A 23,342-nucleotide genomic window follows, 5' to 3' on the forward strand; every position below is an offset into this window, starting at 1 on the left:
ATATTACTTTATATGCTGTTTTTGTTATGCTTTTTAAATGTTTTATTTTATTAATTTTGTTTTGTTTTTACCTTTTATTTCATACATTACCTTTCATTTTATTAGTTTTATGGCATTCCTTTACATGCATTTTTAATGCTGTTGTTTTTCTTTTTACTTTTATTAAAATAATTGTAATTTATTTCTTTTTACACAGTTTTTTAATGCTTTTATTTGTACTCTATTGTTAGCACTTTGTTGTTTTAAAGTGTGATATTAGTAAAGCAGCAGTTATAATTGTATAGAATTATTAAACATACATTTAAAGACATTTAAATTAGGCTACAAATACATCAATACAAACCACATTTAAATAGAGTAATATTCTAAATATATTCTGTATTTGAAGGAATTCACAGAATGTTTATTTTTGGGTGAATCGACCCTTTAATAATAAAACACTGAAAGACGCAGCTAAAGCAAAATAAAGAACAAATAAAAGAAGAGATATACACTGCTGAGTAAATAAAGTGTGTGACGCTGGATTATGAGTCACATTTCAGTGATAATAACACAAATAATGAACACAAAACAGACAAAATCAACAACAACAATCACTTAAGAACAATAAACACTGACTGAACACAGGATACTGTAATAATACAGAAGGAAGAAGCATGAACGCGTGTAATTATAATAATAATAATTGTGATATTATATAGTCTGGATATTCACAACATCATAATGAGCAGAAAGAGTGAATAAATAAAGTGTGACCTGCGCAGAGGAGAGCAGAGAAAGTCAGAGCTGCTGTCTGGAGCTTCATCATGACTGAACTGAACTCTCTGTATCTGCTATCTGCTTTACACACGCACACACACACACACACACACACATACACACGCATGCATGCATGCACTCTCTCTCTCTCTCTCTCTCTCTCTCTCTCTCTCTCTCTCTCTCTCTCTCTCTCATACAGACTGATACCCCACCACACACATACATACAGAGAGAGACATAGAAACACAAACACACAGTCTCCCATACACACACAGTCATGTGCAAACTTGCAAACACACACATACATACATACAGGGAGAGAAAAACAGACAAAAACAGTCACACGCACTCATACACATACAGAGAGAGAAAAAGACACACACACACACACACACATCTTCTCCTATACATACTTACACACAGTCACATACAGTACACACACACACTGTAATCTGTTTTTAATCATTTTTTTAGAAGTTTTTATTTTTCTTATACTTGTCTTTTTACTCATTGGCTCATTGGCTAAAAAGGAGTGTGGAAAGTGAGGATTTAAAGTTCATTTCTAGGTTATTTTTAGAATCAGGGTAGCTATTTTTACTACATTCACATTTTGCAGAATAATCCTTAGTGATTAAAAATATATTTTATAATATCTATAAGAAGTTACAATTATCAAAACTATTGCTCAATATAAAAATTAAGAAATTAGATAATACATTTAAAGAAGCATTGTAACTGTGTTTGTGTGGGTTCTCATTTTTGTGAATTTATAATGTGGCTTAATGTAATTCGTACGCAAAAGGGCATTTTTTTTTAGATTTAGGCTTAATCCACCTGACGCGCTTGCGCAGACATTCTTCCATTTTGATGTTTACCTGATATAAACTACGCTCTGAGGGCGGAAGTCCGTTCGCTTCTTCGAACCGAAAGTGAAAAATATCTTCAACAGGCAGACATTTTCGGAGAATCATAACCAGGAACTACAGTATTTTCAAGTAAGTTCCTCAATAAGCTGTCCTGTGCAGCGCTTAGGCAGTTTGTCTTAGGCAATTTATGTTTGTAAGAGATATTCTTCAAAATCCAAAGATGCTTCATTCGAGTTCTGTGCATGTATGTTTTTATAATGATCGTATCTTTTGCTTTAAATTTAGCTACTCTCCTTCTGTAGCAGTCGCGAATATTTCGCTTCAACTGGACACATATCACACGGTAAATGTATGTACAAGTGCAATTTGAAATAGGCCTATAACAAACTGCCTTTAAATAAGGAATTGCCATCAACAAATGAAGAATACTATGGTGTAAAAGTGAAAAAAATAAACAGAATGTATGGATTAAGAGAAGAATGTAATCAAATGAAGGAATTTACAAAAGTTATACGAACTGTAGATTAAGAAAGATAAGTTAAATATAGAAACACACAGAGATTGCCCTTCAGACTATAGTTTCTATAGGCCTATATATAAGCCTAGTTACCATATTATCTTCAAATAACCTTTCATCCTGAAATGGTTGTGCGATTTTTTTAATGATTTTTGATTTCCTATTAAACTAAATCATATTACCGTTTTATATGCATGTTAGCATTTATTCAGTAAATGTGTTTCTATCAAAGTTCATGCACATTTTTCTTTTCAAATAAAAGGTTTATCCTACTGCGTATATGTTTTTAATTCTCAGTGTTCAAAATGGATGTGCATCTTGCCATTTTCATTAAGCATTTTTATGTGCAAAATGTGCATTAAAATTAGGTGGATTGAAACAGCTATAGTATACACACCCAAAATGGGATTTTGTTTTTCTTTTAAGGTCTTCCCTGTTGTGCTTAAATTGTGTACTTTATCTATTTATGTGAACAGATTGCTAATTTCGAAGTGAAATGAGTCTCCATGACAAGAGTGAGGATCAAAGACCGATATCAGACTCTATAGTTTCCAGCCATGTGTCTCTGAAGAGTAACAACTCCATGCTGGAACCTCCTGTTTTGAGTGATGAAGCATCCACCTCTGACTCCAAGTAAGAAGGCGCATAGAAGACAGTAATGGAGAAATGCTTTTTTATTTAATTTACATGCATAAATGGGACCCTCTGTGAAAACCCAGCTCAGTCATCATTTTTAAATTAGCTTTTTTGACGGGGAAAAAACTCTTCTCAATATAATGAATATGCTGTTAAAATATAACCTTGATTTATGTGATATTGACTGAGTTAGGCCATCTCAAAAATGTGCTTCCTTTCAGACAAAAATTATGTGTTTGAGAAAATTCAATTTAAGAAATAAAGCTTATATTTAAAACTGCAACATATCTGAACCGTAATTATATTGACAATGTGCTATATAGCAGATTCTCCCAATTTTCAGTAATAAATCAAACAATTATTGGAAAAATTTTGTAAAACAGGTCGAATTTTTATGATGTGATGCTCCAAAAAGCATAAAAAACTATTACATTTGGGTATATATATAACATATATAAACAAACTATATATTTGGGTAAGTATATAATATACATTTAAAATAAATATATAAATTTACATTTTTATTTACTATTGTATTTTCAGGTGTTAGAATTAGGCTGCCTATACAAATAAAGAGATTTTTTTTGGAATATGTAATATAATAATAATGATATATAACAATAGATAATACCAGGGGCTTAACTTTTACTGGGGTGAGTTGGTGGATTCAGAAAATCTACCCAGGTCTGTATAATCTTATTTTCTTTTAGAATTTGTTGATGTTAGGAAAACATTGACTGAGCCTAACTTAACATACATTCTAGATAACATCAGACTGTTGGCGTAATAGTTAATGTATCAATAATGATCAACATTTCCATGTAATTAAATATAATTCATATTTATTCTATAATTACGATTTTGCTGGTGTCCATCTGCAAATGATATGACAAAATACTGATTCATCACAATTTGGTTGATGTGTTTCTGAAAAACATCCAGTATAACAAATTTTTTGTTTTCGTTTTCTGGTACATTGGCTAGTTTGAAATAAACAAATAACTGTGGAAATAATGTTAAAACAGTGATGGTGATCATTTTTGAATTTATAACATGATTCTCTGAGTCTTGGTGATTGGCTAGTATTAAACAATAATGTAAAGCATTGTTTTCTTATATTTAAGTGACAATTTTACTACAAACATTACAGTTTTCTGGCAGTTATTTTGTTTTTAATTAGCTTAATTATATTCAGGGGCATGTTTCAGTGAGGAGGTTCAACCAACTCGGAGTTTAAACTTAACCTGAGTTGATTTACTGAGAGATTAAAAACACTGAGTTTTCGGTTTCAGAATAGCGGATCTGAGTTGGGTCAATTAACTTTGAGTAGAGCAACTCAAGAGTTTAAGGGCACCTAGGGTGAAAAACCTACATTTGAGCTCTTGGCTCCGCCCCCTTGTTACGTTGGACGGGAATTTGAAACTAATTTTCATGTGAAGCAACCTGCCCCTAAAACAGCGAGCTGTGTACACACCCACAACATGACACTTTTAGCACATTATAATAAAAACATCTGAACTGTGTGTTGAACTGAACCTAAACTTGCACACTCAGAACAACCATAATATTAATATTAAATCTTAAAAAAGGTAAACTATGTGCCCTTTACGTGCGCACACCGCAACTATATAAAGGCATTATCAATGGAGCACAGATATTACAAGTGACCATGGCAATATCTTAAAAAAAGAGATCACAATTTCTTTCTCCAGCTGAACTTGTTTTTTTTTAAATAAAATAAGTAATGTTATGTGTGATGTTTATAAAATGTTTACACACGTTCCCACTTTTATACACATTGATCAGTATTAATAGATGTAAAAATGCACTTGTGTGTCTGCTTTTTTTATTGATCAAGTGATAGAGGTTGATATGACATTTAGAATGTAAGCAGAACTAAACAATAGTTTTTTAGAAAGAATAATAATCCCATTAATCTTGTAAGGTCAGTGAATTTAAACTAATTATTTATTTAAAAAGGGCAAGCTATTCGTTAGTGATTTTGTTCTTTGTGTGACTGTAATGTAGGCAATATCTATGTTTCCATCCAAATATATTACATAAATTTATGTGCAAAACTGGAATAATGCATAAAAGATGCGAATAAAGCAACGTTTCCATCCAATGAGTCAAAGAGAACAAAATCATCACTTCTTGATTAAATGGGCACCAAATATCAACAGTAAAAACAGAATTTGCTGCGGTAGAAGACGCTGCGTCAATCTTTTCTTTATTAAATATATGACTTGCGCCTCAGAAGACAATGCTGACACACTATGAACGCGTGGTGGCTTTAAAGCCATGAGATGCGGAGAACAGATGCTCTTTACATGCTCCAGATTACCTGGAGGTCATTAATAATATAATACCATTAATACTAAAACGGTTCAGGCATTTTAAAATGAGTAAAACAACATTTAAGATGTTCTACAGTGTGCTCAGCCTGCTGGATTGTCCATTCACACACATTTTCATCATCATATGATCTCTTATAACAAACCTTTTTTTTTATGTACATACTGTAATTTATTCAGTAAAAGTGTTTTCATCATAGTTTATGTGCATCTTTTCTATCAAATAAAAGTTTATCCTACTCAGTTATGTGCGTTTTCATGCATATTTTCAAAAGTTATGGCATCATGATGTTTCCATCAGTCATTTTTATGTGCGTATCCAAAAATGAGCATTAAAATAGGTGTGTGGAAATGTAAGGCTCGGGCGAGAAATACCGCTGCGTCTTTAAAAAAGGGGAGGAGGCCGACAGAAACTCTTGAGTTTAGAGAATAAAACCTGCTCCTGACCAGGTTAGGTTCACAGAGTAAGTGACCACAGAAACTGACTCTGAGTTAAAGTGACCTCTATTTCAGAAACAGGCTTGACTTACCCTGCCTTCTCCGGTTAGACAAACCTGCCAGTTTAAAAGGGAAAACCCAGAGTTTCTCTCATTTCAGGGTTAAAATACTGAAACGGGCCCCTGGATTTCTGTATCACCAAGAAAAACACTTACCCTTATTAGGATAATACAGAAAAGCATTTTTGATTTTCAGTTGCTGTTTCACATACATTATCATTACATTTGTTGTTAATACATAATGCTATTTTGTAAAGTCCCCCTGAAGTGCAAATTAGTGTTAGTATTAGTCTGTTATTTCCAAGGTTATCTATAAGCTAGTGTACTCCAGAGTAAAAAAAAAAAAAACATTTAGATGACATAAGCTTTCAAAACTTGTAGTATCTCACTTCTGCCAATTTGGATCAGTTGTTTTACATTATCAATAAACTTCTAATTCAAATTTTCTGACCAATCAAATGCTCTCTCAAATGTACCTCGGCCAAGAAGACATGTCTGAAATTCATAGCTTAATCAAGCATTCACTCTTGAGCATTCACCTGCACACTTATATGATATAAAAAAACCTCCAAAATACAAAAAGCCATTTTGTACATTTAAATTCATCTAAGGCCACATTCACATGACAATGATGTAGCCAAAATGGATAAGATTTTCCCTTGCATTTAGAAAAAGATACACATTCAGTACATTAAAAGGAACACCAGGAAATTGAAGCCCAATTCCAATATTCCTTTGCCTATCCCTATCCCTACCTATGAGTATGCTTATGAGTGTGAAGGGGTAAGGATGACATTATTTTCCAAAGGATTAAGAATCTACACAAATGAATCCAGGTTTTCATTGTTTATGGCAGATGGTAGACAGTATATTTGGCCTGATGTGGGTGAGCAACTTGCAGATGTTAACATTACAGTGGGTTTATGATATAGGAAGGTATGTTATGGTCAGTGAGTGAACACAGATGCAGGTTTTTGATTGCATTTTGAATGTTTAAGATTAAGTACTGCAACAGGATCCTGAGGCCCATTGTTGTGCCCTTCATCCTCGAATATCAGACCACTTTGCAGCGTGATAGTGCATGGCGCTATGTTGCAAGGATCAGTACAAAGTTTCTGGAAGCTGAAACCATTCCAGTTCTAGCATGGCCAGCATACCCACTGTACATGTCATTCATTGAGCATGTTTGTGATGCTCTGAATTAGGGCTGCACAATACATTGTTTAGATCGATATCACAATTTGTGCATCCAAAGTAGTCACATCGCAGGATCTGCAATGTTGAATTGGATTTATATTGACCAGGAGCCACAGTCATAAAAGATTTTTACCATAATAATTTACGCATTATTAACATGCAATTTTAAGGTTTATAACTGTTCGAGCATATCAAGAAAGCTTAAAGCATTCCAGCACAAAAAAAATTGTACCATTTGTAACTTTATAATATTTTGCATTGGTGGAGTTGCTCTTCAGTGTTCAGTTTTTCAGCTTTCACCTGTGACATTTACATTACACTGAACCGAACTTAACTGAACTTCAATTGTGACAACTAAACTGAAGCTACTTTAGTTAATTCATTCATTCATACATTCATTCATTCATTCATTCATTCATTTTCCTTTAGCTTAGTCCCTTTATTCATCAGAGGTCACCACAGCATAATGAACCGCCAACAATTCCAGCATATGTTTTCCCTTCCAGTCGCAACCCAGTACTGGGAAACACCCATATACTCCCGTTCACACTCACACACACTCATACACTACGGTCAGTTTAGTTGATCAGTTCCCCTATAGCAGATGTGTTTGGACTGTGGGGGAAACCAGAGCACCCGGAGGAAACACACACCAACACGGGGAGAACAGAAATACTAAATGACCCAGCCGAGACTCGTACCAACGGTCTTTTTCTGTGAGGCAACAGTGCTAAACACTGAGCCACCATGCCGCCAATTTGGGGGTGAAAAAGCATCAGCTGTCGGGCACTCCCGCCTGCCCTGGGTAGGGACCGGGAGAGGACTTTGAATCTACGGCCTCACCTCCCCCCACAGAGGGAGAGGACAAGTCCAGCTTAGTACCCACTGCTGGCATGCTGACCCTGGGTCACTGAAACCCCTCCCGCAGATTGCTCTGGGTTGGGAAGGGGCCCTCCAGAAGGAGACATTGAGTTCTAGAGAACCTGCTCTCTCGGGCCACCTCAGGAAGGGGAAACATTCCCCGGGAATATTCACAGAGTATTCAAATTTAATAATATAGATTACAGAACAACATGAAACATGACAGAATACAATAAGATAATTGTTACGTCCCAGGACGTGTTTGTTTCTGTTTTGTATTTTCTTTCTCTCTTTCTCTGCTACACCCTAATAGGTGATGATGAACGTCACCTGCTGCCACTAATGACCCATTCAAAGATTGGAGGACGAGTAAAGTCGTGGCCATTTAAGCAGCTTGTCTCCAATGGAGCAGGGTGTTTTTGTGTGTGTGTGGAGGCTCTTTTGTAAGACTTTAAAAATATGCTTTGTTTAATCATTTAAGCATTATTTGTTGATTAGGAGCTTTAATTTGTTTAAGTTCTGTTGATTCTGTTGACCACCTCATACAGCCTTTGTTTCAACCTCTTTTTGATTGTAAGTTTATGTTTTCAATACTAATTTGTTAAACACTCTACTCTTTGTTAATCAGGGATTGGGTTAGTAGAGAGGGGGTGCCATTTTCCTTTTTGTAACAGTTTTCTCCTGTTTATGTTAGTAAGGGAGTGAGCATTTTTGATGTATTTTTCTTTTCTTTTCTTTTATAGATTATTTAGTTCTTCCCTTTCTCTCAGTTAGAGAATTTTTGTTTGTTGTTTTGGCTTGAACCCACTCTTGAAGTTTTTTTGGAACCCTCCCTTAATCCTTCAATAAATTTTGTTAATCTTCATTCAGGTTGTATTTCTTTTGTTTAGTCCTTTGAGAAGTGTCTCCTAGGACCTCAATGCTGACACACACACACAAAACTCCATTACCATTCTGTTGCGTACCTGTGTCCTCCTAGACAGAGTTGAAGGGAACGTAACAATAATTAAGAACAAAAAGAGACCTGGTTTAAATGTATAAAAGAATGCACTGGAATGCATTTCCACAGGAGACAAATTACATTTGTCTATTAACAATTAAATTAAGAAATTAGGTTCTATTAACAAAGTTTTGGGAGAGCACGTTTGGGTGGTTATCCTGATTAAACACAAGACAAGCACAATTAGTAATCAAGCAAGTCACAATTGACTTGCCTGAATTCCTCAACAGTTTTCCAGTATCTCTACACCACCTTTCCTCATTTCTTTTTATTTTTACTGAAAGGGGGATGCTCTGAGCTTGGACCAATATTCCAAGCTTGAAGCCCTCCTCTTGGAAAGCATGCCAAACAAACATAATTTGTACTCTGTTTATTAAATGTAAGGGTAAACTCATAAAACATGACTTTTTTGTGTTCTCTTTGTTTCTCTGAAGAGTGGAGAGAGATGGTCTGATAAGATCTATAAAGTATTGTCAGACCCAAATCAGACTGCAGGACACACAAGTAGTCCTGCTTAAGGAAACTGGTGACCAGCAGAAACCACTATATAATGTTCTTCAAACAGTCAAAGACCAGCACAAAACCAGCATGAAGAACAAATATGAGAGATTATTTGAGGGAAACAAACTACAAGAGAACCAAACCTTGCTGAACCGCATCTACACCCAGCTGTACATCATAGAGGGAGAGAGTGAAGGAGTGAATGAAGAACATGAGGTTTTACAGATGGAGAAAACAGCCAGAACAAAACACTCCCAACACACTCCAATCTACTGCAATGACATCTTTAAAGAGGAGAAAGAGCAAATCAAGACTGTTCTTACTAAAGGTATCGCTGGAATCGGAAAAACCGTCTCTGTGCAGAAGTTCATTCTGGACTGGGCCGAGGGAAAAGCCAATCAGGATGTAGATTTCATGTTTGTGCTTCCATTTCGAGAGCTGAACTTGATCAGAGATCATCAGTACAGTCTTCACAGACTTCTGCTGGACTTTCATCCTGAACTTGAAGATCTGGAGCCCAAGATTTATGAGGAGTGTAAAGTTGTGTTCATCTTTGATGGTCTGGATGAAAGCAGAATCACACTGATGTTTTCAGACGCTCAGAAAGTTTGTGATGTGACTGAGACTTCATCAGTGGCTGTGTTGATGTCAAAGCTGATGAAAGGAGAGCTGCTTCCCTCTGCTCTCATCTGGATCACCTCCAGACCAGCAGCAGCCAATCAGATCCCCTCCAAATACATCAAGCGTCTGACAGAAATTCAGGGATTCACTGAGCCTCAGAAGGAGGAATATTTCAGGAAGAGAATCAGTGAGCAGCATCAAGCCAGCAGAATCATCTCACACATCAGAAGAGCAAGAAGCCTCCACATCATGTGCCACATACCCGTCTTCTGCTGGATCTCATCCACTGTGCTTCAGAAGCTCCTGGAAGAAGATCTGAGTGCAGAAATCCCTCAAACTCTGACTGAAATGTACATCCACTTCCTGCTGATTCAGATCAACATGAGGAATCAGAAGTATGAAGAGAGAGATCCAGAGAAACTCCTGCAGTCCAACAGAGAAGTGATTGTCAAACTTGCTGAAGTGGCTTTCAGACAGCTGATGAAGGGCAATGTGATGTTCTATGAGGAGGACCTGATTGAGAGCGGCGTAGACGTCTCTGACGCCTCAGTGTATTCTGGGATTTGCACTGAGATCTTTAAGGAGGAATCTGTGATTCAGCAGAGGAAAGTCTACAGCTTCATCCATCTGAGTGTTCAGGAGTTTCTCGCTGCTTTCCATGTGTTTTACTACTTCATAAACAACACCAATGAGGCACTTTTTGATTCACTCGAAACTCTTCATAACAGAGTAATTAATAAAGCCATTGAGAGTGAGAGTGGTCATCTGGATCTGTTCCTGCAGTTCCTGCTGGGCGTCTCACTGGAGTCCAATCAGAGACTCTTCCAGGATCTACTGACACACACAGAGAAGAGCTCAGAGAGCATCAGGAGAAGCACACAGTACATTAAAGAGAAGATCAGAGATGGACATGGACTCTCCACTGAAAGATCCATCAATCTGTTCCTCTGTCTGCTGGAAGTGAAAGATCAGACTCTGTCCAGAGAGATTCAGGAGTTTGTGAAATCAGACAAACAGTCAGAGAAGAAACTCTCTCCTGCTCACTGCTCAACAATCGCCTACATGCTTCAGATGTCAGAGGAGGTGCTGGATGAGCTGGAGCTCCAGAAATACAACACATCAGATGAGGGCAGGAGAAGACTGATACCAGCCGTCAGCAACTGCACAAGAGCTCTGTGAGTGATTAATCTGGTGAAGAGATGTTTCTGAATGGAAGTTTCTTGTATTGGAATAAAAATTCATTAGTATCTTTTAGGTATAACTGAATTCTCATTTGTGCTTCTCTTCTTTCAGTCTTGCTGGCTGTAATCTCTCTGCTCAGGATTGTGAAATTGTGTCGTCAGTTCTTCAATCCTCAAACTGTGTCCTGAGAGAGCTGGACCTGAGTAACAATGACCTGCAGGATTCAGGAGTGAAGCTGCTCTCTGATGGACTGAAGAGTCCAAACTGTCAGCTGGAGATACTGAGGTGTGTGTACAGACTGGGAGATGCATTCCAGATATTTTCATGTATTTTCACAGTCCACAATGTTTGTCACCAGAGAGGGAGTTTTTAAAGCAATTAATTGTGTAAAATATATAAGTAAAGAAAAAATAGTCAATATTTTAACAAAGTTGGTCAGTGGCACTGAAATTTTTATTTAAAAATGTGGTGCAGGATGTTAAAACATTACTGGATTGGGCTGAAACTAGTGAAAAACATATGTCGCACCTGTGCCAAATGTATGATGCCTGGTTTGTCGGGGTGAGCTTTAGGAGGAATGTGATAGGATTTATTTGCCAAGTAATAGTGAAGATGCCAGTGTATCTGGGGTTTAACTTTTTGCATAGGAGCTGCGAGTGTATGTCCCATGTAGAAAGCCAGACCAACTATCTACCCATTCAACTGTAATGGTAAATATATGACATGCTTAAGGTCACACCTGGGAGAGAGAAGAAATTTTACAACACTCCGGATATGGACAATAGGGAGGATGTCTTCAGCGGTACCAAAGTACCAGAACACATTCTGAAAAGTTCTGCAGTTTTCATGACAGTTTGTTAGTGAAAGAGATTAAACAACTTGACTTGAAATCTGTCAGTGGTAACTAGAATGCAGCTTATACCAGATCATGCAGGTAAGTCAGTGATGAAATCAACCCCCAGGTGTGACCAGGGCCAATTAGGAACAAGCAGAAGATTGAGGTTGATAGGTGGTATCTGTTGAGGTGTTCTTGTCATAACACATTATCTGCAAACTTGCGTGAACCTTTGCACATATTGGGCCATGCCACATAACTAGAATCCAGTGCCCAGCGAGGTGTGTACTGTCTGGATAGTTGTCATGTGTTGAGCAGAAGGAAGGTACTGGTGATCAGGAATGCATCCCTGCAGTGGATTGTAGTGAGCGTTGGGGGAGGAGTTCTCAGCATTCTGATTCCACTGAATAGGACAAGTGAAGACCTTTTGGTAAAGGATGCTTTCTGGAGAGGCTTGGAGGAGAAAGAATCCTAGGTAAGGCGTCTGCATTTTTTTGATCCTGGTCAGTAGGAAATGGTAAATTTGAAGCATGTGAAGTACCGCCCTATTCCAATTATACAAAAGGGTTCGGATTGATCTGATTAAGGAGCAGTGCATACAAGTGTTCTTGGTTTTTCAAGAGGTGTTTCAGAACAGAAATTTAGGCTTACTCCTTACCAAATAGGTAAGAGTGTTAACACTGGAAGTGAATTTCTTAATGATAAAAAAAAAAAAAAAAAACGGAGGAGCACAATCTTTGTTCTTTGATTTTTTTGGTCTTGACAATTCTCAGACTGCTTTGACTTTCCGCTTGTCCATTTTGATTTCTTCTGCATATAGTATTTAACCAGAGAAGGGATTTCATCAATAACTGGTTTTTGAATATAACTCACCATAGGTTCTAGAGCAAGGATGTCAAACTCTGTTCCAACTCAAACTCTGGCCGCATCTCTGCACAGTTTAGTTTTAGTCCTGCTTCAACACACTCACCTAGAGGTTTCAAACAAGCCTAAAGGACTCAATTAGTTTGATCAGGTGTGTTTAATTAGGGTTGGAACTAACCTGCAGAGCTGCAGCCCTCCAATAACTGAGTTTGACATCCCTGTACTAGAGGATGCATGGGACATTTTAATAGGGCATGTTCCAGACTCCTCTGTTGCTCTTGCACTGGTAGTCATGTGTTGCCCAGCTGCAAGGTTTCTGGAACACAGTCTTGTTGTGGTTGGAGAAATAACATAAGAGTGTCATTATTATTACTCGTGAGGTGCTACCAAATCAATTGCTGATGACACTGCTTTTAAATGTTAGACCTGAGCCCTGCCAATGGAGAACAGGTTTCTGAATTTAAAAAAAATTAAAAACATTATTTATCCCTCTGCAGGTTGTCTGGCTGTATGGTGACAGAGGAAGGCTGTGGTTTTCTATCTTCAGCTCTGAGTTCAAACCCCTCACACCTGAGAGAGCTGGATCTGAGCTACAATCACCCAGGACAATCAGGAGTCCAGCTGCTTCAACACACACTGGAGGATCCACACTACACACTGCAGAAACTCAAGTATGTGTTGTGTCTAGTTATAACTAGTTTACCTCAAGAAAACACAAACAGACATTTTGCCTAGACATTATTGGCACATTATCAATTATGTTTAACCATAGTTGTTAAGGTTAGGATGAGTGCTTAGAATGGTAAAAATCCTTTTGAATTATGTTTTGAATCCAGAACAAAATTTGGACTCAAAAAGAATTGAGAATTGAACTAAAATGATATCAAAGATTTATTTATATGTTGAAGATATTGATAAGCTTGGTATGTGGAAGAAATGGATTTAGAATATTTGCTTTAGTTACTTCCAATGTTGGTACCTGGGTCTGTTTAATTGTTTTTTTGTTTGTATTTGTCTAGTTTTGATAATGGAGAACAATTGAGGATCACGCCAGGACTACGAAAATGTATGTATCCACACACAAAATATATTCAATGTTGCCTGAAATTAATCTTCCATGTTTTTCTTATGTCTTGTATGCAGATGCAGTTGATCTCACACTGGATCCAAACACCGCAAATGCTAAACTCATCCTATCTGAGGAGAACAGAAAGGCAACTCTAGTAGAAGAGCCACAGACATACCCTGCTCATCCAGACAGGTTTGAGCTCTATGAACAGGTTCTGTGTAAAGAGAGTCTGACTGGACGCTGTTACTGGGAGGCTGAATGGAGTGGATGGGTTGATATAGCAGTGACCTATAGAGCAATCAGCAGGAAAGGAAGAAGTGATGACTGTGATTATGGACTCAATAAGAAGTCCTGGGCTTTAAGCTGTATTAAGGGCAGATACACTCTCTGGTATGACAAAGTCAGTGTAGAAATTCCGGTACCTTTTTCAAAATCTACCAGAGTGGGTGTCTATTTGGATTGGCCGGCTGGCTCTCTGTCTTTCTACAGCGTCTCTGACACAAACACACTCACACACTTACACACATTCAACACCACATTCACTGAACCCCTCTACTGTGGGATTGGGGTTTTTTATAATAACTGCTCAGTATATCTGTGTTAGATTAAACAACCTACAACAGCGAATGCACCAAATTAAAACAAACTGTTTTTCTTTAACACAGATTTGCAGGAACTTCTTGTGCCTTTAGTCAAATCTTGTAAGTCAGACTTAAACGTTAAAGATTCTTTATAGCAAACTGTGTCTGTGTCTGACTATTAAGTGTTTTTGAAGTTTTTCATTTATATTCATTAAAATGATTTATCATTTAATTACTTATTCTGTACATTATATACATCAAATGATATATAAATAATTGAATTGGACATTTCATGTTACATTTTAAAAAGTTTTATGATAATTAAAAGATATTTATCTTTTATACATTTTTTTAACATCAAATTCGTCCACACAAAAAATGAGTATCGGGTGACTGAAACCAAAACTTTCTGAATACTTCAACCAGGCTGAAGATTTCTCGAAACTCCAGCTGCAGTGTGGTCGCTACAACCACAGGTTTTTCCTCATGACATCATTGCATTGTTTTCTCCATTCTGATTGGCTAACACGGCTGGGTTCACACCAAACACAAAAGATGCAAATGAGATGAAATTCCACATATTTGCTACAAACACACTGTGTGTTCTGTGTCATTCGCACAACGGGATGGTATTTCACCTCTGTTCTTATGTTTGCGTTGGCTTGTATGAAATTTACTCACAGAAAATGCTTAATTCACAGCTTGATGTGAAGCCAGCATATCAGTGTCATTATCTCCACCTGTTGGTTTGGAGTGCACTACAGTGTGCGTTTGCATCTTCATGTGAAACCGAATCGAGGAAAACATTATAAAAATAGCAGTGAATGTGTGGACATGGCCTCAGTGGATGTTTTCATGTTTTTGGTGGGGTGTCAATATACTGTAAACCAAGTAAACGGATTTTTTTGATTGTTTAAGTCAGCAAGGTTGTAATTTATTGATTTATGAGTTTGCAGAATGTATTTAATGCTTTTCATTGATGTTTGTTCCCTAAAAGACTCTTTGTAGAACTACTGAGTCGATGATGACGATGGCTTTGTCCATTTGTATTGATTTTTATAATTTTTCTTACATTTCATTATTGTTAAATATGGCTTTGGTTTGTTGCAAATCACTTTGTTACAGACTGCATAAACTATTAATAATACATACAGTTGTCTTCAAATGCATTTATCTGCCAAGTTTAATGTATTTATGGGTAGTCTTGAGAAAATAAAGCATCAAAGTCTGAAAGAAGCTGTTTGTGTCTGCGAGTCTAACCAGACTACTATAGTCAACTAGTTCACAGTTGCCATCACCAAATTTTTTTAAATTGCATAATTTTCTTCAAAGAAAAAAAAAATCCATTAAAAAAATCAATTAATGTGTGTAGTGAGGGGGCAGGGCCTGAGAGTCATGGAAACGGAAGGGGGCCGGTGCTTGAGTGAACAAAAGAGCCGGTGGGCCTTGAGTCCCACAGAGAAGCTCTGGACTATAAAAGAAACACAGACAGCAATTGAAGATGAGAGAAGACCTGACCTGGACATGTTATGTTTTAATTTTGCTTTCAGTTTGATGGCAATTATAATAAAATAAATAAATTTGTTTATAGTCTGTCTGTTCTCCACCTCCTCCTTCCCAATGACCAAGTGGACATCTAACTTTGTTAGATGGAGGAAGGAGGAACACACTGCCAGGAAGCCCTCAACACTGAGGGTGGTGCGCGGAGCCTTCTAGTCGGATCAAGCGGAATTTGTCCCTGGAGACGCTCAAGGCCAGCATTGGAACAAGCTTGCTGGGAAGACAGAACTCATTGCCGTCCATCGCAACCTGGAGGGGCGGCTGCCGAGCACCGAGCTGCCGAGCGCCTGTTATACAGAGAAGCCGCTGCCCATCAGCCGGGGTCGGGGCAGAGCAGGAAGCCATCCACACCACCCCACAACCTCCCATTCCCCCCATTACCCACAGCATATTGCCATTAATCAGCAGTGCAACACTTAAGTGTCATATTAAAACATAGTAAATTCATTAGAGGTTTAGTGATGTTAAGTCTATCTTATCTTTATATTCATATTATAACTATCATATCAGCTTTGTTAGTGATGAAACTAAAGCAAAACCACGCTACACCTGGAAAGAACTATATGGTAATTTATTGATTATAATCATTTTTATTATTAATTTATAAGGAGTTTCTTATTCATTTTTTTTGGCTTAGTTCCTTTATTAATCAGGGGTCGCCACAGCGGAATGAACCAGCGACTTATCCAGCATGTTTTACACAGTAGATGGCCTTCCAGCTGCAACCCATCACTGGGAAACACCCATACACTCCCATTCCCATGCACACAGACATGCCCTTAGGAAGTTTCTAATTTTCTTAAAATGTACTCTGTTTAACATTTCATGGTTTGTTTCAGAAGTTTCTGTTGAACTAATTTTGTTGTTGATCTTCAGGGTTATTTTGGATGTGTAAGAGCACAGTATCGGAATGTGTGTGTTTTTGTAAAACAACGTGACCTAAAAAAAAAGACTAAAAAGCAGATGGACCAGGAAGAACACGTCAAACGAATGCTACTAACATGGTTCCACAAGACATTGACTGTAACACCAGAAGAGTATTTTTTCAGGTAAGAACATTTATAAAAATCTACAGCAGATTAAAAAATCATGTTTAGATTAAAACAAATCTTGGATGTGTGCACATCAATGTTATGTATTTAGCTTGAGAATTGAATGCATCACATGACACATACTTTTGGAGACCATTAGATAAACATTTCATTTTTAATGTTACTTAAAAGTTTAGTTTTTACGATGTTAAAAACTCCTGAAAACATGCATCAAATGACAGACTAACAGGACCCCTCAGCGATATTGATCTGATGTTTGGTTTGACACCGTGAAAGATAATCAAACAGAGGTCAGGACATTTGCTTCCTCCAGTTTCATCTCCTCTATTTTTATACTTTGAACAAGGTGATGATCAATTTTAACAGAAATAAATTGACAATTTTTAGCTATTTCACTGCTTGATCCATAAAACCTTTCAATGGCTGTTTTCCATTAATTTTTAGTGAGGAATTATTCATTAATTTCAGGTATTCCTTAATTTTTTTTTTTTTTAAGATATTACTATATTGCTCTATTTTTTACCCCCACTTTACTCTTTTGGTATTGATTGGAAATTTTGTTGATTTCTCCATGTTTGCTGCTAACTGCTGATTAACATTTGATCTGATAAAATGTTTGCTTGGCTGGCCAATTTCATGGATTAATATGTATTTATTATTTTTTCCATGATGTTATTTATTAAGGAGTCATAGTATTTAACCGAAATTATTAGCAAATGTTGACATCAGATAAGTTTACAAAACTACAATAATTATAGTTAAGACAAAAGAAGACCTGCTTATTGCTGATTTTATTTTATTATCTGTTATCGCCCATACCTACATTGTTGTTTTTTTTTTTGATTAGATTCAACTTTATTGTCATTACACATGTACAAGTACAATGCAACGAAATGCAAATGCAAATTTCTACTGTTCTGAGAACTGTCACAGTGATTGAACAGTTTAACAAAGCTTCAATTTGATGTGTATTCTGTTACGATTTTCTTTTTCTGAAAAATAATTATTTCTCTTCCAGTTTTGCTGGCTTTAATCTCTCTGCTCAGGATTGTGAAATTGTGTCGTCAAGTATGTGATGCAGAATGTTTAATGGAAAATGGAAGTCTATGGGACAGTTCCTTGGGTCCTGTAAGTGGTTAGGAAGTTAGAAGGTCAGATTGTATCAGTTACTTGCTATACTGATTTAAATGCGGCCAGCTATTAGTGTACCACAGATATATACACTAGATATCATATAGGGACCCTGAGCATGCGTCAATAGCGCCGCCACATTGGTACAGTGCTCCCAGGACAAGTGTCATTCAACCGCACTAGTCAAGACAGTGTTATTACGTGAAGATGCGGGACTTTAGCGCTGTCTACGAGTGTAGTAACGAGCAAACAAAGAAAACAAAGCACAAAGGCAGAACATTTCATAGGTAAGATTAAGTTTTTTCTGTTTGTGTATGTTCTGAACTTTTGTGCTAATCAGGTAGCGTTATTGATGATAACAGTCACTTACTGCATTCACCATACGGCAAAGCAGCTCTAACTCGCACTAAACACTCGGCTTATGCTAGTTTTGTTGAATAAAATCAGCAAACAATGCAAAAGAAATATGACAACGAGATGCTGCGCTGCCAGAAACTGGTATTATTGTCGGCTAACGTTAGTGAAAGAGTCGTTTGGGGGATTCATTCACAAACGAATCGCTTCCTCCGTCAGTATGAGCAGTGAAAGCAGGAGAGGAGCTGTGTTTCAGGACATGATTAGATCAGATTTAACAGGGAGGGTGGATAGTACATTTCTGTACACACAAACACAAGCTTTTGTCAGGAATGCCCGTGCGGTCACTGATCCATCAATGTAGAAAAGTGATGTCAAATTATAATTTTCGTAATTAGAAAAAAAAATTACATACTAACATCCAGGAAAACTCCCGAACACAGATATATGTGTATATGTGTATATCTCTGGCTTTGCATGGCCACAGTCCTCCACTGTACCTTGGTCCCGCATTCATTTCAAAGGAGCGCTACCCTGTAGCAAGATGGCGGCGCTATTGACGCATTCCGTCCAATAGACAACAATAGGCCAGGCGACATCTAATGTATATATCTATGTTAGTGTACAACAGTCTGATGCAAAGTTGTGAGGTCACAAAGTTTGGTACAAAGTTAAGACTCCCCATCCCCTCACGGACAGCAGCAGTCCCATGTGTATCCATACAACCAAGTTTCTCCAGTGCGGACCTCAAGCAACCACAGTTGCAGACTTCACTCCTTTAGCCACAACAAATTTCATAAGTGGTCTCCAACAGCATGTTTCTCCTTCTGCCCTGGTTTTGGCACCAATGTAAAACAATTCAAATCTCAGAGTTTGAGGGAAGAAGTAGGTGGGACACCAGAAATCATTTAACATTGTTAAATGAATAATCGAAATAAATGTTTTTCAACTGCTTTTCCGGGGCCGGGTTGCGGGGGCAGCAGTCTTAGGAGAGAACCCCAGACTTCCCTCTCCCCAGACACATCCTCCAGCTCCTCCGGGGGCATCCCGAGGCGTTCTCAGGCCAACCGAAAGACATAGTCCCTCTAGCGTGTCCTTGGGTCTTCCTGGAGGCCTCCTCCCAGTGGGACAAGCCTTGAACACCTCCCTAGGTTGGCATCCAGGAGGCATCCGAAACAGATGCCCGAGCCACCCCAGCTGACTTCTCTGGATGTGGAGGAGCAGCGGCTCTACTCCTCACCCTATCCATAAGAGTGCGCCATGCCACCCTGCGAAGAAAACTCATTTCGGCCGCTTGTATCCGAGATCTTGTCCCTTCGGTCATGATCATAGGTGAGAGTAGGAATGTAGATTGACCAGTAAATCGAGAGCTTTGACTTTCCTCAGCTCCTTCTTCTCCACAACGGACCGGTACATCGTCCGCATTACTGCTGCCGCTGCACCAATCCGTCAATCTCACATTCCATCCTTCCCTCACTCCTGAACAATACCCCGAGATACTTAAACTCCTCCACCTGGGGTAAAGACTTTCCTCCAACCTGGAGATGGCAAACCACCTTTTTCCGGTGGAGCACCATGGCCTCGGACTTGGAGGTGCTGATTCTCATCCCAGCCGCGTCACACTCGGCATGAGTATTATTCTTAGTATTAAAGTTTTTGTATTCTTTGTTCAATAGAGTCTCAAAAGGACAATTTGTTTTGTAAAGCTGTTCACTTGGGCATAATAATTATGACACACTGGATCTTACAGCTGTAAAAGCTGCTGTGTTATCCAAATAATCATGCCTCGTATTAATTGTTTGTAAATAAATGCTTAATGGTTGTACGTTTTTGTGTGTTTATAGTTGGGATCATGGAGGGTCACTGATGATCCAACCAGGATTTAAAAAATGTAGGATCTTTCTCTGACAGACCATTGCACTTTTAATGGAAACCAATGAGATTAATACTCTTTATTTGTCTGTGTTCAGATGCGGTTGATCTCACACTGGATCCAAACACAGCAAATGCTAAACTCCTCTTGTTTGACAGGAACAGAAAGATCACGTATGTGGATAATCCTCAGCCCTATCCTGATCATCCAGACAGATTTGCTGATGTTCCTCAGGTACTGTGTAGAGAGACTCTGACTGGACGCTGTTACTGGGAGGTTGAATGGGGCTCCTGGGCTCGTATAGCAGTGGCCTACAGAGGAATCCTTAAAGAGCGAGGGACTGTCTCTAACTTTGGATACAGTGACAAATCCTGGTGTCTCTTCTGCACTGGTGATGTATTTGTTCCCTGGCACGATAACAAGAGTAACGTCCCAATACATGTAGCACAATCTAAAAGAGTCGGAGTGTATGTGGACGTGCCGTCCGGCTCTCTGTCCTTCTACAGCATTTCTGACAACCACACACCCACACACATACACACATTCAACACCACATTCACTGAGCCCCTCTATGCAGGATTTAAGGTGTTTCAGTCTTCACTGTCTCTGTGCCAGATTTAGCATCAAATGCATGTTTAAAGGCCTGTGAATATCGCAGTGCTATTCGCCAATGCTTTTATTAAAGGGGTGCCAATATGGTTGATCATATCAATGTGCAAAATGCCAAGTTTCCCATGCAAACATTCACCAGTTCGATCCTAGTTTGAAGCGATTGGGTCTGGTTACATCTGGAGCTGGTGAAGTTACAGGAAATATGACTTTAAAGTTTTAGCCGAGCACACTGTCACTTCCATTCCTTATGTAGAAGATGATGCACCAAGGGAAGATTAATGTAGATCTGCTTTTTTATCTAAACACAAAGAGCTGCTTGATAAACACTGTCAGCAGGAGGGAAATGTTATGGAGAGTAAGGCCCAATCCCAATTCTACCCCTTAGTCCTTTCCCTTCCCCTCGTTTTGCGCGTGCCCGTGAAGGAGTAGTGGTGTCCCAATTCTCTATAGCTTGAAGGCATAGGGCTAAGAGCAAGCGGTATACACCTCTTCAAATGAAGATTTTTCTGGAGCACACTCGAAACCAAAGGGTAGAGAAAATTTTGGAAGTAAGGAGATCCACTAACCTGTATTTTTTTGTCATTATTACAAATTTTTACAACAAACAAACACATGTTTTAATGTATTCATAACCGCGTTCGTGTTATACCATCATGCTTTAAAAAAAACAAAACGCTAAAATAAAAACCGCTAAATTTCGCGATCTATAATCCCTAATAATAAATTCTGTACTGCAGTTCCACAACATTCTGACACTCGATGACACTTGAATACCCTGTCAGAAAAGTCTAGTGGCTGTGAATGGGCTGTTTACACTGTCTGCTATAATGTTAATGATGTTTTTGGTGTGTTTACATTAATGGATATGGCCACTATGTAAATGCACAGTCCTGTTACGATCTTATTGCCACATTAGATCATTATGAAAACGTAATACATGGCTTCAGTGATGTCCTGAAGATAAATACCAAAAAATAACACAACTGGAATCACTACAGTAGTCGCCATCATCTGAACTCTTCTGAAGCAAGAGATCGCGAGGATATGATGACAGTGTGCAGGTGATGTAGTGCTTCAGGGTGAATTTTGAAGCCCTTTACCCTTAGTTGCAAGGGCTGAGGGGAAGGTTTAGGGGTACAAAAATAGAATTGGGATTGGGCCTAATTGTAGATCAAATGGGCCTTTCTTTCAAGTTTGTAAAGCGCCATCTAATGTCAGGGCGTGGTTTTGCACGCTCAATCTGCTCTATGCCAGTGAAAATCGCTTGGGTATGAATGCTGAAAAATGTCTCCAAACACTGATGATAATTGTGAGCGAAAAGTGCTAAGACTTAAGACTGAGTGCAGATTTGGCATGCTTCAGAGGTCAGTGTTGATGAAACAAAAGTGAATGAACCAGTTAATCCACATGTACACTTCCTGCAGTGTGTTTATTGTGGATGTGCGCTGTCCTGTATCTATCCACACTGTGCAGACCCTGATCAATCTATTTATATGCTTTTCTCAGTAATTAATGAACTGGAAGTGGTATACATTACATTGTATTTCAGATTTTTTTTTCAAATGCATCTTTAAAGAGAATAGAAGTCTGTGTAAACAATATTAAATAAATAAAGGAAGACAAGATGAACAATTCGTGAGGTCATGTTTGTCTTAACTTAGACTGTTTTCTTGCTGCAGAGGGATTAAACCTAAACCCGTCTCCTCTTTAGTGGTCATGATGAACATGTAGCGCCCCCTTATGGATAGACATGGATAAGATATACAAATGGAGTTTAATCCAAGATAAAGCTGATCTGTCTGTAATAGAACAAAGTCTTACAATCTGTTTGCACTTTTACATATTTTCTGTTCACTTGTATTATGCTGTAGACACTTTATAGCATATTATAGCCCAGTTTTTTTTAATTAAGTAGCAAATATGAGCATGCCTTAATCATACATTTATTATTAATTATTATTATTATTTACATTTATTTATTTTTTATTTTGTTTAGTTTTTTGCTGTATTTAAAAAACTAATGTGGCTTATTTATCCAGTTGACTTGTAAATACGTTTCTTACATTACATTACATTACTGTGGCTTTTTGTTTACCCAATATAATATTTTATTTTCATCTGTTATGCTTGTAGTAGTAGTAGTAGTAGTAGTAATAATAATAATAATGCATAATAATTTATAAACCAATAATAGTGTTTATAATAAGAAAATATAATGGTAGTATAATGACAAAAGAGTACATGCTGATGTACAACTACCATAAGCAAAAATCAGGTCTGTAGTAAAATACAAAAAAAAAAAAAAAACATTATACAAGTATAAAAAATAGAGCTAATTCTGAGTTTCTGTTTAATCCAATATGTTATTTTCAGTAAAATAAACTACTAAATGCAGAGCACTTTATTATGTTGTGTTTCAT

General features: G+C 37.7%; 2 protein-coding genes across 7 annotated transcripts in view; one reads left to right on the forward strand and one right to left on the reverse strand.

The window, feature by feature from the left end:
- The window catches only part of adgrl1.1 (adhesion G protein-coupled receptor L1.1), a 36,113-nt gene that overhangs the window by 6,998 nt on the left and 5,773 nt on the right, over positions 1-23,342 (reverse strand). The window contains exon 1 of one of the 3 annotated variants that reach the window (XM_087238137.1): positions 757-817. The exons of the other annotated variants lie outside the window; for them this stretch is intronic. Within the exon in view, the coding sequence (XP_087094263.1) occupies positions 757-808 (52 nt within the window). The 5' untranslated portion in view covers positions 809-817. Of the gene's footprint in view, positions 1-756; positions 818-23,342 lie in introns of those variants that run through there. 3 annotated transcript variants of the gene reach the window in all.
- LOC100334847 (protein NLRC3) lies at positions 1,609-22,549 on the forward strand. 4 transcript variants are annotated; one of them, XM_087234975.1, is made up of 8 exons: positions 1,620-1,754; positions 1,911-1,968; positions 2,619-2,775; positions 9,122-10,984; positions 11,103-11,276; positions 13,188-13,361; positions 13,710-13,756; positions 13,834-15,576. In XM_087234975.1, the coding sequence occupies exons 3-8, from the start codon at positions 2,639-2,641 to the stop codon at positions 14,361-14,363; spliced, it is 2,925 nt and encodes a 974-aa protein (XP_087091101.1). In that variant the 5' UTR covers positions 1,620-1,754; positions 1,911-1,968; positions 2,619-2,638; the 3' UTR covers positions 14,364-15,576.

Source organism: Danio rerio, chromosome 1, assembly GCF_052040795.2.
Source record: "Danio rerio strain M-AB ecotype USA chromosome 1, GRCz13ab, whole genome shotgun sequence".
NCBI lineage: Eukaryota > Metazoa > Chordata > Actinopteri > Cypriniformes > Danionidae > Danio > Danio rerio.